This window comes from Saccostrea echinata, unplaced genomic scaffold, assembly GCF_033153115.1.
Source record: "Saccostrea echinata isolate AGI-Se365-2 ecotype Australia unplaced genomic scaffold, CSIRO_AGI_Sech_v1 ptg000002l, whole genome shotgun sequence".
Lineage (NCBI taxonomy): Eukaryota > Metazoa > Mollusca > Bivalvia > Ostreida > Ostreidae > Saccostrea > Saccostrea echinata.
This window is the reverse complement of record NW_026889751.1, coordinates 17,185,720-17,203,553: the sequence shown is the minus strand read 5'-3', so window position 1 is coordinate 17,203,553 and position 17,834 is coordinate 17,185,720. Positions and strand designations below refer to the sequence as shown.

The following is a 17,834-nucleotide window of genomic DNA, read 5'->3' as shown; positions in this document are numbered from 1 at the left end:
AGTAAATTATTCTATTGTATGGAATCCTTTATATATTGAAATTTTTTTAGTAATAAACTCTGCGAGTCAGTTGTTCAGCTTAAGAACAAGAGGGTTTTACTATATTGTATATAATTAGCTATCGCAAGTAAACAAGAAACTGCCTGTAATCAAATCAACATTGATATGCCTTGGTGTGTAAGAATAACTATTTCTTATAGTTAAAAAAGGGCAGATAAATAGTTTAAAAAATGAATATGCAGAACGAGATATTTTCTCGTCACTCGTTGCCTTACTCAGTACATGAACAGTCATACTGTTGTTACAGTTTTTTACTCTGCCCACAATGTAAGTATTTCATATATTTATCTTCTTACAGTTACTTGTATTATGCTTATGAATTTTCGGCAATGAATTTCTTTATTATTTTCTTCTAAACGTATGTGAAATTTGACTGTTAAATTTTTACCGAGAATTCAGAGTAGCTAAATTTGTAATATCTATTGTCCATTTTTGCTGATATTTGCAAAGTGTTTCTATTTATATAATGCTAATTTACATATTTATCTCAGTATCATGTTCTATTTATTGAGAATATAGGTATTTTTCAATTTTTTTTTTTTATAAATTTCGTAAATTTGAGCATTGTACATCACATTTATTATTATTTTGTCTATTGTAGCTTTTCACCGTACGTATGTATCATCACATTATTGAACTATGGAGTTTTCAATAAAAGATAAAAAAAAACGGTTTAACTAGTTGTAATTTATGGAGGCAGCATGATAAAAGATTACAGAGTTTCAACTACACAGTCATGGCTCATAACCTGGGGAGGATTTCTACAGAGAAGGTGAAGATACATCACCTAGACTGCACACACTCACACCTAAAGCACAGGTGCGATACCTAGAAGTTCACAGGTATTGACACATACTTTCACGCCTCTCAGAGGATATCAAAAGTGTTTTGCTAGAATGTGCATCATGTCCAAAAAAAAAAAAAAAATCAATGTACTAAGGTCTTTAAAAGAAAAACTTGAAGACAGTTTGAAACGTTACCAAGATTTTCATGAAGAATTCAGTATTTACCTCATGTATCAATAGAACATACACAGCTGATAGCTTGGGTGAGTTAGACTCTCTACAGAAGGAATTTAGTAAGCTGGATAAGAAGGTGAACAGCGCATTAGTGAAAGTACAAGATGACTTGACTTTGTTCAGTTGGAAGCTATTTCAAAAACAACTCATAGGACGGCTAGTTTTAGATCTACAACTCTTAGTAGAAGTTCATAACAGAAAGCTGAAGAAGCCAAAGCTCGATTAAAAATTGCTGAACAGTCTTCACAACTTAAAAAACAAAAATCCAAAATCGCCTTCGAAGAGAAAATACACAAAGCCCAAAGTCAGCAGCAACAAGAAGATTTGGATACAGAATAAGATCTACTGCAAAATCAGGAAGAACTTAACATTGCTTTTGTTAATATGCGTCTGAAATTTGAACTTCAAGAGGAGGAAGAAAATATTAAACATCAAGATTCAAAACCCAGTGTTCCTAGATTAAGTGTGTCTGGAGAGCAGAAAACCAAAAACTTTGTTGACAATCTCACATTAAACCCCAATGCTGAGCCTTTCATATTTAATTGTGGATCTCGTGCAACTTTCAACAGGAAGTTCACCCTGACACAGATAAAGAAAATAATCCTGTACGTATTTCAGACGTCCATCATTATGGTCATCAGAGAAACGTCGACAATTATCGTTCTCCGTTGCTACAGATACCAACACAATCTACTGTGAATTTACCATCACAAAACTATTCAGATGCCTCAAACTTCCTTCTCAAGAAGAATTTACTGTTGGAAAGTTTTCAGCAACAACTTTTTTTACGACAAACCAGATAGATATGTAGTGTGGAAAACACAGTTTAAGACTATGGTGTCAGAAATAAGATGTTCACCACTAGAAGAATTAACTCTTTTGAGTAACTGTACAAACAAAAACTCAGATGCTCACAGACTAATTATGAGCCTTAGAGCTTCCTGTGCAAACAATCCGGAGTTATGCTTACTTAATATCTGGATACGTATGGATGAAAGATTTGGATCTCCTGAGTTAATAGAATCATGTTTGAAATTTAGACTGCAAACTTTAACAGATTTCACAGATCACAAGAAGCTGTATGAACTACATGACCTACTTTGTGAGGTACAAGCCGTGAAAGGTATTCCAGAATACAGTGTGATGTTTTCTTACCTTGATTCATCTCTTGGATTAAAACCTATAGTTCAGCGACTTCCTCGATATCTAAAAAGAGAAGTGGATTAATCGTGTGGTTCATTACAAGAAAGAACACTGTGTAGTCTTCCCTCCTTTTAGTGAGTTTCTAGCTTTTATTGGTGAGATGAGCATCATCAGAAATGATCCTGGATTAATGTTTAATACTTGGAAGACCGCCTTGAACGCAAAGGATAACATAAAGTTGAACCTACTGTGTTTACCCACAAAACTGACATTTCATCTGAAACAATGAATGCTGGACATCAATGTATGATTCACAAAGGATCCCGACATACCATAAACAAGTTTAAAGCTTTTAGAACCAAAAGTTTCGAGGAACGCAAACATATTCTACGTGATCATAACATTTGTTTTCGTTGTTGTGAAACGTCACATCACTTTGCTAACCACTGCAAAGCCAAAGTTTTGTGTGATGTGTGTAGAAGTACTTACCATTGTACAGCTCTTCATGAGGATGTTAATAGATGTCAAGGAATTCTTCTTCCCGACTAAACTATGGCGAGAAGGAAAACTCACCTTCTGGAATCGTGAAGCAGTCAGTTACTTCGAACTGTACTGACATTTGTGATGAATTTAGTGGAAGTCATGTGCAAGAATCGTACCAGTGCGTGTATTTGTTCAAGGTCAACGTCAAGCATCAATTGTGACTTACGCTATGTTGGACGACCAGAGCAACAAACTCTAGGTAAAAGTTACCCTTTTGACTCTCTGTTTATTAAAACTCCTCCAGTTGACTACACAATGCAATCATGTTCAGGCAAGGTTACCAGTAGTGGGCGTGTTGCTGACAACCTTATCGTCGAGCCAATCAATGATAATCTTCAGATGAAATCGCCACCTGTCTTGGAGTGTGACAACATACCAAACAGTCAGGCAGAGATTCCTACACCGGATATTGCTCGTCATTATCCACACATGCAGGATATTGCTCGAGATCTACATCCGTTAGATCCGTCTATGGAAATCCTACTTCTTATAGGACGGGATCTTCCAGAAGCCCATCACGTTATCGATCAGAGATTAGGACCATCACAATTTCCTTTTGCTCAACAGTCTCCCTTAGGATGGACAATTATTGGAGATGTTTGTCTGGGAAACACATTCCACCATTACACGTCAACAGAACTTTCATCGATAGAAGTGGTCGACCTACAATGTTGGAACCTTGCAAACAAACATTAAACATACAAAACACTGTCATCACTACGAACAAGACTGTTATCGGAAAAATAGATATATAAATTATAGATAGGAATTAATGGAAAATTGTGTTTTATCGATTTATCATTCATGCACCTGTGTGAAAAAGTAATGCAGTGCTGTGATGATAGTTTGTACAATACTGTCCTCTCTTTGGTTCACGAAAAAGCTCATTCCCAATGATATCGAATGAGAACATTTTGAATCATAATCTGATATGCAGAATTAGCATAGTATTTTTTCTTCAATATATATCCTTTAATTGATCATTTTCTCATTTCACTTGTGTGTAAAAGTCTATGCACTAGGAAAGAAAACATGCCGATCCATACAAAATAATCATTATTAAAGGGAGAAACATAGATGGCTTACATTTCTTAGAACTACGTTAAGGACCCATGCAGATTAAGAATTTTTTATTTAAATATCAGATGTAAGAGGACATATTCAATGTCACTTAAAATAAATTTAGCAGTTCCATTTTAATTGTCAGGAAAGGAATTGTGACGTCTTCTTTACATTTTATAGACAATTGCAAGTGCTCTTTATTCTGCAAAAATGTTCCTTAGCTAACATTAGTAATCTTAATCCAATAGCTGCAAGTGTTTCAATAAATTATATAAAACGATTTAAATACCACATTTCCCATTGAATTTGATCTTTGCTAGTTCACTATAAGTAAGATCATGAGCTCAAGTGCAAATTTATAGCATTACAAATTATCATTTCCTTCCCTTCAAGGGTTCTTCCTTGTGTTTGGACTGTGGGTGGATCAGATTTGTTTTCACCAAATGATGGTCATACATTATCAAAGCTTTCAGTTCTAGTTTTACTGAAAGTTAATTAAGAATTATAAAATTTACAAAAATGGCATGTCAAATGTTTTTAATGCCTAAATATAACACATATTTACAATTCAATATTCTGCAGATCTATATCTTGTATACAATACAAGCTTTATGTGAATCTATAATTGATAATATATGATTCATATCGAAGTTATTGAAAACATATTGAAAACATATAAATAATAAAAGAACTTCAGGATTGCTATAGTTTTGAATATTGTTTTGAACGATTTATTTCACAATTTGCAATATTTTTTTTAAACAATGTATGTACGAGGTTTCTGTATTTTATAATTATGTAAAATTAAACAATTGGAAATTAATTAACTCTAGAGGACAAAGTGATTAACAGATTGCGAAAACTATGCATCATTAAAAGGAATAGTTATTTTCTCACGCTTATTATCAAGTCAAGAAAGCATAAAATTAAGCAGACAATACATTATTTACATAATAAACATATTACTTATTTTGGACAAATAAACATTACGGATGGGACTATAATTTATTTTACGTCTAAATAAAAGAAACATTTAACATATGATCAACATGGTAGAATATTAAAAAATTTCCAAAAGAAAATAAAGTAGCACCCCTTGTAAAATGTTAAAAGCTTTGTATCCGTGTTTGTATTATTGTAATAAGGTTTATCATTTAAGAGTTTTATAATAATTGAAGAAAATAACTCAAATTTTAATCCCTGCAAAAGGAAACCTTTAGCTAAACTGTTAGGCCTTTTTTATACTAAATTTTACTACGGAATATTCCGTCCACCTGTTCAATACTTTGGGCTCACTGCGGGTATGACCGGTCAACAGCGAATGCTTACTCCTCCTAGGCACCTCTTGAATTTCCGGGAGTCCGTATTGAACGCCCTATTCACAGATTTGTATTGTTGTAGATTTTTTTGAGATCGATCACTTTTTTCATCTAACAAAATTAGAAAACTATAAAAACGGTTATATGTAACATGTAATAAAAAAAAAATGTTGGACTGCTCTCGGGGAAAAATTAAGTAATGATTAAGTAATGTTTTTTATTTGTCTAAATGGCAGTAACAACTGCAATGCTTTTACAACTTTTATTTAAAGGTAATTATAATGTCTGAACGATTCCTAAAAAAATCATTTCATGGCACCACATATTGTATCATTTGCAACATTACACACACACACTCACACACACACTCACAGGAAAAATACCGGAAACATGAGACAGGGAAGGAAAGCTCGAATAATTTTACATAAATAGAGGAAAAGAAAACATCTGGCGTGGATAAATAAATTATCTCCCAAAGGTTTACTTGTCATTTTATTTGTCATGGGAGACTTTGCTTTGGAGAATGCCCAGCAGGTTTGGAGGCAACAAGCACATCTTGATTCAATAAAAAGTAAGTTGTTAAGTATCACTGAATAAATGAGAAAGACTTTTTGATTAACAAAATAATATAGGAAAACTGCATATCCTGCAAAGGGGTGTATATTTCAGGATAAGTAAGAACATAGAAATTTATGAAATAAATACAGTAATAGTAAAGCAAATAAATTGACGATAGTCATAACCTGCTATCGACATTATTTTCTTTCATAATGACTATATCTCACACTATACATCGCGTTTGTGTTATTAAGTTATGATAAAATAACGATAATTTTTTCAAGCATCTATATAGCTCGCATGCATTATAACTGGTTTCAATTTTAAAACATTTTTAGTTCCTTTTGAGAAGCTTAACCATTTGTTTTCAAGCATCAAACCGATTTTTTAGATAAAGAAAGGAAATACCAACAGGGAAGAGGGCCATGCAATATTTTCATTCTAGACACTTCATCGAAGGTCGTCGAAGATGGCTTCATACAAATGAAACAGACATTCTGCACCATTATGGATGGTAAAATAATGTTATTATTCTATCTCTAATGGTTATTATATTTGAATTTGACACAGAGAAATGTCAAACGCCAATAACAAGTTAGATTAAAACACATGTACAATAAAATATATATATATATATATATATATATATTAACCACCCAAAACCACCCAATGTAATCATATCAATTTAAATTTCATAACATTCTACCACATGGATCAAAGTCTGACCACGTTTTCAATTGATGTATATTATTTTATCTCATTTTAATTTATTCTCTACTAAATGTAATTTATATTTGATATCACTATGCTTTCATCACTCATATGAAATATTTTTTTAAGAGTATTCCAAATACCCGGAGACAGATGAAAATGTAGCTGTAATAATATGCGGGAGGACAACAGCATTCAAATACCACTATTCTAATCAATACAACCAAATAAAACGCTGTATTGGTAATCATCTTTAATTCTGAATACACACTTAAAGTTACACCGATACGGTTCATTTTTATGCTTATCCCTTTTTGATCCATTCTTCGAGTTTTTGCTCTATTTTAGCCCTTAACTTACATTTCAGTATATCCTTAAGATGTAATTAGTTGTATCATTAGAACCCTATCATATTAAAGAAGTATTAGCAGACAAAATTTGATTCCATTAAGGAGTTTTTATATAAGATTGTAACGCTTCATGTTTTTTTATCATAATTCTGGTGATAATAGCAGTTATAAGGCACCAATAATAAAAGATGGCAAATATCTTTTCAAATATTTTAATATAAAAATTTGTTGAAAAGTTTCACAACAACTTTGCACATGGCTAACATATTTGCCTTTTTTTCGGAACAATGTCAGAAAACAAAATTAAGTTAAACTTTATTTTTAAAAAATGTAATTTAACATTTTAAAATTTACAAGGAAACTTAAATAGTTCATGTTGTAACTGTAACAATATCAAATGATGATGTGAAATGGTGAAAATAACGGTCAATCTCATTTGAATTGATATCAATACGATTGGCGAATGGGGGAAAACCCTGGAACTTAAACAATTCAAAACAGAAACGGCAATATTAGAATGATTTGTTTTAACAATCTCTGCATACAGGAAAAACATCTCTGACATCGCAGGAAAACTTTGGAACAGCTGAAAGGATAACAACATAAGCATATCTGCTACATATATCAATCACCCATCAAATATTCACTTTGTGCGTAAAATGAATGATTTTTTTTTTAGTTTTTGCAATATATCTGACCATTTAAAATCAGCCTCAAATTGTAATATGTCAAAAATATTTTTATTTAGAAGTTAAATCAACCATCATTAGTTTCAAACTTTGCACATGTCTGTATATGTTCTAGTAGGGTTTTTTCTTCAAATTTTCAAATCATAAAGCGTATATAATAAAATAATATGAACATGTTTCTTATCTTTAGATTTGTTCTTAGATAATATAAAATTTCGTATCTTTTATTTTGACTGAAAATAACATTGTTGGAAGTTAATGTTAACATATATATATATATATAGTGAAATTGTAGTAAAAGTCCACGGTATAGGTAGGTTATAAATTAAAATAAAATCCAAGATAAACAAACAAGTTCACATTTAATTATTACACTAAGCGCTTTCGCCGTGAGGCTCTTCAGAGTGTAACAAAGTTTATAAAAACAATACAACTCCATATACTTTATTTTAATTTATATATATATATATATATATATATATATATATATATATATATATATATATATATATATATATATATATATATATATATATATATATATATATATATAAAATATTATATGATATATATATATATATATTAAATACATGTATCAATACTTTTGCATATGATCCAATTAAGATATGCAATTCTAAAAGTTTTTTTCATTAAAGTTTTAAGTGAAAATATTTAGATACTTTTTTTAAAAAGAAGATTCAGTAATCATTGTATATTTTAACAGATGACGTTGAACATGGTGGACCGTCTCCTCTGACATCTGCCTTTCTTCTTTCTTTAGGAGCAATTCTCAATGGTGCAGGTAGTTTTGGTATTCTCTTTTAACTATGATCGATTACTTTAAGAGATTAGTTTTTGTAGTATAAAACTAATTTACAGTACTCAGTTAATATACTAGATTGAGTTTCTATTATCAAACATGCACTTTGTAAGGGTATTCAAAGATGATTGGAGAGTTCAACGTTTACACACGTATCTTTCTTATTTCCGAGGGAAGACCGACAGATTTTACCATAATGAGGGACGATGAGTTACCACTTCATGGACCAGATGAGGTATTATGTTCGCTTACAAAATACAGTTTAGACCTTATTTCAAAGAGTTTGTTCTAATGCATATCGATTGGCAATCAAAATAATGTGTTTGTTTCTAAATTTGTGTTTAGACTTAATCTAAAACTTTTATTTGTTTTCGAAATAAAAAAAAATGTAACCTTTTCGGGGGCTATTAACAAATTGTGTAATGTTTCACACAGGTTAAAGATCATTTGCACCAGATTGCAAAAATCATTGGAAATCCCCATCCAATTTATTGCATCCCAGTCGGGAAAAATCCAGACATGGTAGGACCACCTTTTACCGTAAAGTTCACCTATTTCACGTCTTAAGAACCAAATTCTTAGTTTGAAAAGAACTTCCCACAATTTGGGATATCTGGTTTAAAAAATAAATAAATGAGACTTTTTAAGGTATGTCACTCGCGATATGAGTCAGTGAAGGAATTTTTGAGAAGTATATTTTAGATAACTACTCATATTATAACTCAAAATCGCAAAGAAAATTGAGGGTCAGTGTGCATCTCACTGAGCAACGGCACCATTTACAGGACCTTTTGCACTTAAATTGTAATTTTTATGTTATTCACTTTAATCTTTATCATATTATATCAAATTTAATCATGGCCATAAATATAATTTAATTTTTTGTAAAATTGTTTGAATAATATTTATTGTTTTGGGTTGCAACATCGATTAATGAATAAACAAATTCAATAGATACTTAATAAATTTTATCCCGCTTCAGACGAATTTGTAGATTACTGATTAGATTAAAGCTAATCACATGACGTCCTGAAATTTTTTCATATTACGTCTATGTCAAGGGGTAATATTAAAATCGGGCACGCGAAGCTTCGTTATTGTATATTAAAATGGTGGCTTAGAAACGCTTTGCGTAGGTAGTTAAATTTCTTGTTACTTGTTATGATATTTAAAGTTGTTTGTTATTGGATTAAAACTTGAAATTTTGTATGCTTATACATGTAGATTTCTTTTAAACATTAAAAAGGGTCTTCAGTAAGATAAAATCGTTACACAGTTAGTTAGGGATCTAATACAGGGTCATACATGGTGTGAAATGGAAGTCCGTATTGGGGCTTCGCCTAGCCCAATACTGATTTCTATTTCACACCCTGTATGACTCTGTATTAGGTCCCTAACTGACTGTGTAACTAATATTACGAATCCAAGAGAAATCTATCGCAAATCATTGAAAAACATATGTGAATATGTTAACTAATTCTTCTGTGAAAGTCAAATAAGTGACACATGGACATGTCATTGCAAGGAAGAAATAAAATCATTAAGCGGAAATAATTGTGATTTATGTCATCAAAGACACGATTGCATTATTTTTGTATGCATCATTCATAACCTAACAATCATAGTATATTTCTTTTAAGCTAATTTATAATCTGCATTATGACTTATACGCTGGAGAAATGTAATTACGAAATAATTTTCAGCAATGTTTCTGTGTTCAGAGGTATTGACAGAAACTTCATTTTCATTAGGTTAACTTAGGATTTATATCTTCACTTTCAAGAGGAGGAAAGATTATATACCCTCATGAAGCCAAACAGCTTGCCAAATATTCCGTAAATATGGTAAAAGAAATTTCATGATGATTCAAGTAATTGCAAAAATGAAATGTTGTAATTTTGACAATAAGAGTTGATATGATGAAGTGCTTTTGCAGAATACTTAAAACTCAGAATAGATCTTGTCATACATGTATTATTGTCTTTTAAGTTTAACTGTGCCAAAGATCCTGGTCGAAATTTGTAAATCGTCAGTATGCTTGTGTCTTTCCGCCCTTGTTTAATTTTCGACTTCCACCCAAGAAACAGCGTTCAAATTTCAAACGAACCTGCCATAAAAAACCTTTGAATTAAAGTTTGTGCAAATGAAGGACAAAGTCGTCTTTCAAGGAAAGATAAAATTAAGAGATAATATAAATAGCATAGAATTATTGAATGCAATGCAATTTCGTAATGAATGTTAATGTATTTTGTTTGTTCAATTATAGCCAATTTGGAAGGTGGGGCTACGATAAGGATTGAAGTTTAACGTGGAATGATAAAGGGGGGAAAACTTTGAAAAAAATCAAGTAGATCCGGTCATGACAAATCATATCATTATGCATGAATCCTCATGTCACTTTAGTTTATAGATCATGAAGAATCTCCATGTATTGAGAATTTAGGTTTGACTAAAACATGACCCCCTTCAGGATAAGGTGAGCCCGAAGAACAAAGATGTAAAGTTGTCACAGGTGAGCATTGTGACCAATAGACCTTTGATTATTTGGATATTCGTAAAGAACAAAACATTTTAAACCATTCAGGATATATCTTCTTCTATGGACTAAATTAAAATTTTCGGATATTTTTTTTTGTAAGAATCTAGAGGGGAAATTCTTAAATTAACAGTTTTCTTATGAAAAAGAAGAAAGGTCAAAAATTTTTAATAAAAATTGCTATTATTATTATTCTGATTTACTTAAAACAATTTTCCTCTGGTGTGATGAACATTTTCTCAGATTTATTGTATGCATACCTCGGCAGTTATGGACAAAGTACGCTAAAGATAGTATGGAACAATTAGTTTTCATGAAAATCCTTTCTTAAATATTATTTTTTCTAAATTTAGAAAGCAGCTTCGATAATATGCTCGATAACAGAGTTAAATGAACTTGACAGAGGAACGATTTCACATTTACTGACTCAGGGTCTTTCTGGAAGGGACTTCACTGAAATGGATATGGTATTTTGTAACTCTTATGCATAATGTTCAATTAACATTTTATGCTATTTTTGGTCGCCCGCAGAACAGAGCGACATCAGGGGATCACTTTACTTGGCGTCTGTCTGTCTGATTGTCTGTCTAGCTGTCCATCCGTTTGTAACACCTTATATCTTGAAATCTGTAAGAGGTATGAATTTGATATTTTGCATATACAAGGGCTGTTCGGAAATTATTGAGACATTTACTTTTACTCTATAAAGGAAAGATATAAATTCATGAAAATTCGTCAACATTTTATGAAGAACAAATAATACAAATGCAAAAATATCAAATTAATAGGACAATTAGGTAAGTCAGGTGAAATGATAAACTTGCATATGTCTATTGACCTGGAACAACATCGCTACGTAATTTTAATGTCACCCCAGCCTTAAATCTTTTCTCCTTTTAAAACGATCGGGAAGCGTTAACTATTCTCTCTCTATCAACACATACATGTATTATAGCATTTTAGAAATCAAATTCTCTCTTTTCTTAAACGATTCTTTAAAAAAAAATGTTGTTGCTACCCCACTGTAAAGTTACATGAAGTGTCATATACAGGTTGACTTACGATTTTTGCATAAGTCAACGTTATTTAGTCTGTAATAATTGGTGGTCGTCCGGAGCCTTTGTTTTTTCTCTGGTTGAATAAGATTAGAAAAAAGTATACCAATAAAAAAAAACCCTCTTATACATGTATTTTCGTATTGTTATTGTTTTAGTCTGGACAAGAGTTTTCCACAGCGCTACACAAAATTTTAGGTATGCTCGCTGCGCTTCCTTGACGTCAAAATCCATTTTGCTGTCGTAATCAGATTTCTATTTCAGATTTTTTTTTTTTTTTTTTTTTTTTTTTTTTTTGGTGATCTCCGTATTTCTGATCGAAATTCTAACAAACTTGCACAAAATGAAGTCAAAATAAAATTGAAAATATATGTGCATAACTTGAATTATTATCGCTTGTACTGCCACTCTACCGGGAGTTTGAACGCATGTGCTACATATTTTCAATATATGATTTCGTGACTGTGCCGGGTACCCTTACCATTGGCATATTAATGAGCCATTAAAAAGAAGAAATAAAATAAATGTGAAATATTTCTTCCTTTTTTAATCATCTGTGTCTGTCAAACGTATAAGCCAATTTTCACGCAAAGGTGTTCATCAGAAAGAAGAATAACCACGATGTCTCAATAATTTCTGAACAGCCCTCGCATTTTGGCTTTGGTAAATTACATGGTTACTAACCTCGTGATCCTTGAACTTTGACCTATATTTCAAAGTGCCGATATACAACTTTTTTTTTATTTTAGAGGTAATTTTATGCTAATTAGCATGTGCATTGTTTATCATAAAATGTTATGAAAAATGCCAAAGTTATAGATCATTTGACCTTGACCTTTGACCTACTTTGCAAAAATACTCTGGACTGTTAATTTATCTTACGCGTTTTTAATTTTTAGAGTAAGAGTTTTGATAATTAGCACTTATTTCACATGTTTATGAGCTTATGACACTGTACTGTAAAACAGCATAATAAGCAATGACCACAAAAACTAATATTTAAAAATTATGAAAATAAATCGGGATTGGTATACCAAAATGGATGGTTGTAGACTGACAATTGCAGTAAAGACAGTCTGAAATCTCCTTGAAGGAAGGTTGGATTAAACACATTATCAAATGATAAATATTTATCTCTAATGATTATTTTTTTTAACTTTGAAGTGGAGAATCATATTTCTGATTCTATCACAGTCTTAGTGTCCGTGGATTTTTTAGGCAAATACATGAACTATGATGCTAGTAGCAAATAATAGCTGACGACTATAAGATTTATTTGCACCTTTAATAATGCTATAAAGCAGGCAACACAAGTGTTCCTTTGAACACTCTAGCTAATGATTCGATTCTATTACATGTACCATAATAAACACATTATTGGTAGTAATATTATTATTAAGTCTTTAGAATTGATTGCTACTTAAATATATGTCTATTCTTCAAAAAAATTTTCTTCCTCCAGGATGACATTTTCGATATATGTTCAAAGAAATTATTGTTCACATCTATGGAAGGCACTCAACTACATGTAAGTGGTCACAATTCAGATAACGTAACAGGTGTCTTCCCAGAAAAAGACTCTCAGATGATACCTCTAGGTGGTAGGGTTAAAAGAGGCCCAGACTGGAAGTGGAAAAACCAAGATAATTATTGTCCTGGAACGGTGATCGCATATTCTAAAGACGGTACATGAATTTACTTCAATATAATGTTAATTTAATATAAAAGCAAAAAAAAAAAAAAAAAAAAAGAAAGTGAACAAGAAGGTTGTTTAAATTATGTAACTTTACAATTTTTGAAAAAGAATTGTCAATTTTTCATATCTAGCATTCAAAAACAAATAAATAAGAAAGCATGTATTTAAGCAAATTTTAGAAAATATATATTATTTTTAGCGCAGTTCATAAAATAATTATTTGAAATAATAGTTGGCTGGCTGATTGTGGAATGGGATACAGGCTATTCAAACAGCTATAGATATGGAACAACCAACGTGGAGAAAAATAAATACGATGTTGTTGTTTGTGAAGAACCTAGAATATTAGAAAGTGAACTTATAGCTATCGGGTGCTTGGTTCGCAGAGGTAAGGGACTGATGAAAAGGAAAGTGATATACATATTAAGCTAAAGAAAACAAAATTTTAATAATTAAACGACGACGGACGGACCTAATTCATTTCTGCAATAGATTTTTTATTCAAATTTTAATATGAGGTAAAGTGACTTTTGGTGAGTTAAAATTAATTTTCAAAATCATATGGTCATCGATGTAGATTTTTAATGTGGAGAGTTTCAAAAGTTGACGATGGAAATCGATAATTACTATAGGAAGTAATTGGGAATTGCCAGTGTAGGGTATAAGAGTGATCATTGAAAAAAAAATCTGCAACAGAATTTTTATTTATTTTAAAGGAGAATGTTAACAAGACAATTGACCAGCAAATTATGCCAAAAAATAAATGGGTCATCGATTTTTCAGGGGGGGATGTCAAACTCTGGTGTAGGGCACATTTTGGGGGAAATTTTCAATAAAAATACCTTAGCCAAATAACTCATTTATTTATATGATCAACAAATGAATATAAATCGAAATATTTACAATATTTTTGAGTTTGAATATCTTTAAAAGAATTAATAATGTTTATTTTTAATCATTTGCAATACATAATTAAGTCAATTTGATTCAAGGCATATGCGCGGTTTTCTGCGCAGTGGCGCGAAATTTTGAATTAGGTCCGTCGTCCTTAAGTTCGAAAAAATATCTGTATCAGTAGAGTTTTGGCTTGATAATGGGCCTGGTCAATCAGAAGGCATTCTTGTAACTTAAATTAAGTGTATGCAATTTTTAATCCATTTTGAACCTTGTGTTCTCTAAAAATCATATTTTTAGGACCAGATTGGGAACTTGGTGATCTTGACGGTGGAACAGGAAGTATTGGTGCTGTTTATAGAGTAAAAACAGACGGAATTGTATATGTGCGATTCATTCTTCTTTTTACACAAGCAAACTTTCGATTTTTTTATTCTTTTCTATGCAGCACAGTTAAGGTATATGTGAAGAGGCAGGGCCTTATTTATACGAGTTATTTCACAAAAATTACAAATGGTAATATTAGAAAATGGAAAAATTTGCGATTTTAAACTGCATAAAAAATAAACTACATCAAAACTGACTATTGACCTTAATTTTGTCCTTAGAAAAGGTATAAACAGGTTATAACTGACAGCCTTGTAGTCGGTGACATGACATCGTTATAGTAGAAACTGACGCATTTAGAGTTCATTGAAAGAGGAATGAAGTTAGTTTTTCACCAGTAAAAATGTAAGCAGATAATTGTTTGCAGATATATAATAAACCTTTAATTTAAATACGATGCCTTCTTAACGATTTTATTCATATATTTTCTCGACATTCCCTGGTAAGCACCTACTAGAGTGAAATCGCCGTACATTTGTATGAAAATACATGAAAGGGTCTTAATGAATCGACCTATTGCAAGCCTATGCATTCAATGTATCATAATAAGCCTTTAAACATAAAGCTATGAGACATAATGCCATGCGAAAAGTGCTGCAAACATAATGAAATCTTGCAATTTAATTATCTATTTCTTATACATGTATTATTCTAGCAGACCAGGAAAAAAAATCAGCACGCGGTCTTATAAAAATGATCTTAATATTGATTAGAAGAAACTGTCAACGTTCGAAGTCTTTTTCATAATCTAGAAGTTAAAGATATTTATTAATTAAACTTAGAATTTTTACTTGATTATACCCTTGCAATATTGAATTATACAGATGACCCCTTTTTAAATATTAGTTTTTGTGGTCATTGCTTATTATGCTGTTTTACAGTACAGTGCAGGTATATTTGCTTAATCCACGTGATTGCAACATGACGTGACCAGTCTAAATATTAAATCTTATTGTCTTTAAAATGTTGATTTTATCCATATTTTTTTTCTTCGAAATTTTTCAATTTCTCAAAAAAAAAAAACCGGTCTTTAAAAATGTACCTTTTATCATAGAACTTCAACAATATTTCATAACATGTACGCACCTAAACTGCACTAAGTACAAAAAATGTTTGTAAAATCATCTTCAATTATAGATCCACTGGCGAAATGGTAACAGACACGACTGCAGATATGGCTTTGATGGAAAATTTGATTTGACCTTGTGGTAATAATTTAACTGAAACACTAGCAAAATGTATAATTAACCTAATAGATCTTGCCATTTATCCTATCTGCTAAGCGTCTTTGTATGCATTGATTTTGAACTCAGTAAGTTTGTTTGTTGGGTGGGTTGGTTTGTTGTTTGGTTGTTTAACGTCGCTTCGAGAATTTTTCACGCATATTGAGACGCCACCATTTGTCTGAGAAGGGCTGCAAATTTAGACCTGATTTAGGCACTTACGGCCAATGAGCATTGAGGGATCTTTTTCGTGTCAGCATCTACTGCGTCACGGCATCAGTTTGTACGGTCTAATCCAAAGGACCGGTCTGCAAGTCGCACAGTGGATTCGAACACGCGACGTACATGTAAGAATCAACTCCTTATGCTGCACTCGCAAACGCTCTACTCACTGCACAATACGGGCGATAACTTCAGTAAGTCAGAAAAACACAAAATTCACATTTTCTAAAGATGAGCCTTTTTTATAAAAATAAAAATTTTATAACATTTCTTTTCTAGATCTTAAATTTAATTTTTTTTTCCAGGAAAATGTATTCTAAGCTTATAAATCTTTTACTAAAATTATTATTTTGAAAAAAAAAATGAAATCAAGACTTCTGAATAAATTCTTCCATATGGCTATGTATTGATTGCAGTACATATATATTTGTTTGGCTATATAAATATAGATAGGTAGGCTTTTAAAGCGGATGCATAAAGATACGCTATGGTCCATATGGAGGAAAGTATTTGTACAATAAATCAAAATCCGATACACATGTATTTGTTTTAATTAAAAATTGTAGAACGGGTTACGTTCTAAAAAAGAATCAAAAGTTTTCACCTTTCCGTGAGATTTATAGCTATATATTTTTAAGTTTTGTATTTTATTATGCATGCCTTGATTTCTTTAGCGACCCTTTTTCATCGGAGGTAAAAAGCTTTTTACAAGAGCAAAAGAGACAAGCACAATATAAACTACCTGAAAGCCTGCAGCATATCTATAGTGATGCTTCAACTTCAGGTATTTAAAACTTTACAAATAAATTTCATTAATATTAATATTTTCAGATAAATGTAATGAATTTATAGACTTATGCAAAAAACTTATTTTTAATATCAAGCAAATCATATGAGAACAGTTGATAAGAAAATGATATTAGAAGAAGAAGAAGCAACAAACGGAGCAGGTCCACTTTTAACAATACCTAAGGGGCGTTATTTCAAGAATGACACTTTAGAAAGTGATTCGGCCTCTTCAGATGTTGAGGCTGATTGTGATGAAATGTCAGATATATCCTTAAATTGTGATCATTTCTTATGGAAAGACCAACATGGTGTCTGGAATCATTATCCTAAGAAGATAAATGATAAAATGATAAAATGTTACAGAAAAAACCCTGGATCCACCGTTGTTATATCATTAAGAAATCAACTGTAAGTTCACTTAATTGTTCAAATGTATTTCTTTTAACAATTACAATAATAAAGATATGTAATGGTTCATTTCAATTTTTATTAAGCTGATTGTTTATCATAAGAATGGGGAAAACTCAAATGATATCAAAATTTATTTTACAGATATAGAGTAATTTTATCAAGGAATGTACAAATAGACTTGAAGACAAGAGAAGAATTGGAGATAAAATTCGTAATAGGCGACTAAGTGCTATGTGAAAAGATACAAGTATTATTTACTTTTTCCTTATTGATAAACTGAAGGTTTTTGCTTGAAACTTTTTTTTTCAAAATGACTCGATGGATTTATCATAATGTAAACATAAATA

General features: G+C 31.2%; 1 protein-coding gene and 1 long non-coding RNA gene across 2 annotated transcripts in view; one reads left to right on the top strand and one right to left on the bottom strand.

The window, feature by feature from the left end:
• Positions 1-17,834, bottom strand: part of LOC133178072 (uncharacterized) — a 235,357-nt gene that overhangs the window by 112,409 nt on the left and 105,114 nt on the right. Inside the window, exon 7 of the mRNA XM_061312838.1 lies at positions 13,172-13,193. Within this exon, the coding sequence (XP_061168822.1) occupies positions 13,172-13,193 (22 nt within the window). The remainder of the gene's footprint in view (positions 1-13,171; positions 13,194-17,834) is intronic.
• Positions 5,646-6,652, top strand: LOC133173749 (uncharacterized). Its single transcript, XR_009719069.1, has 3 exons — positions 5,646-5,717; positions 6,096-6,218; positions 6,545-6,652. It is a non-coding gene; the product is annotated as an uncharacterized LOC133173749 (long non-coding RNA).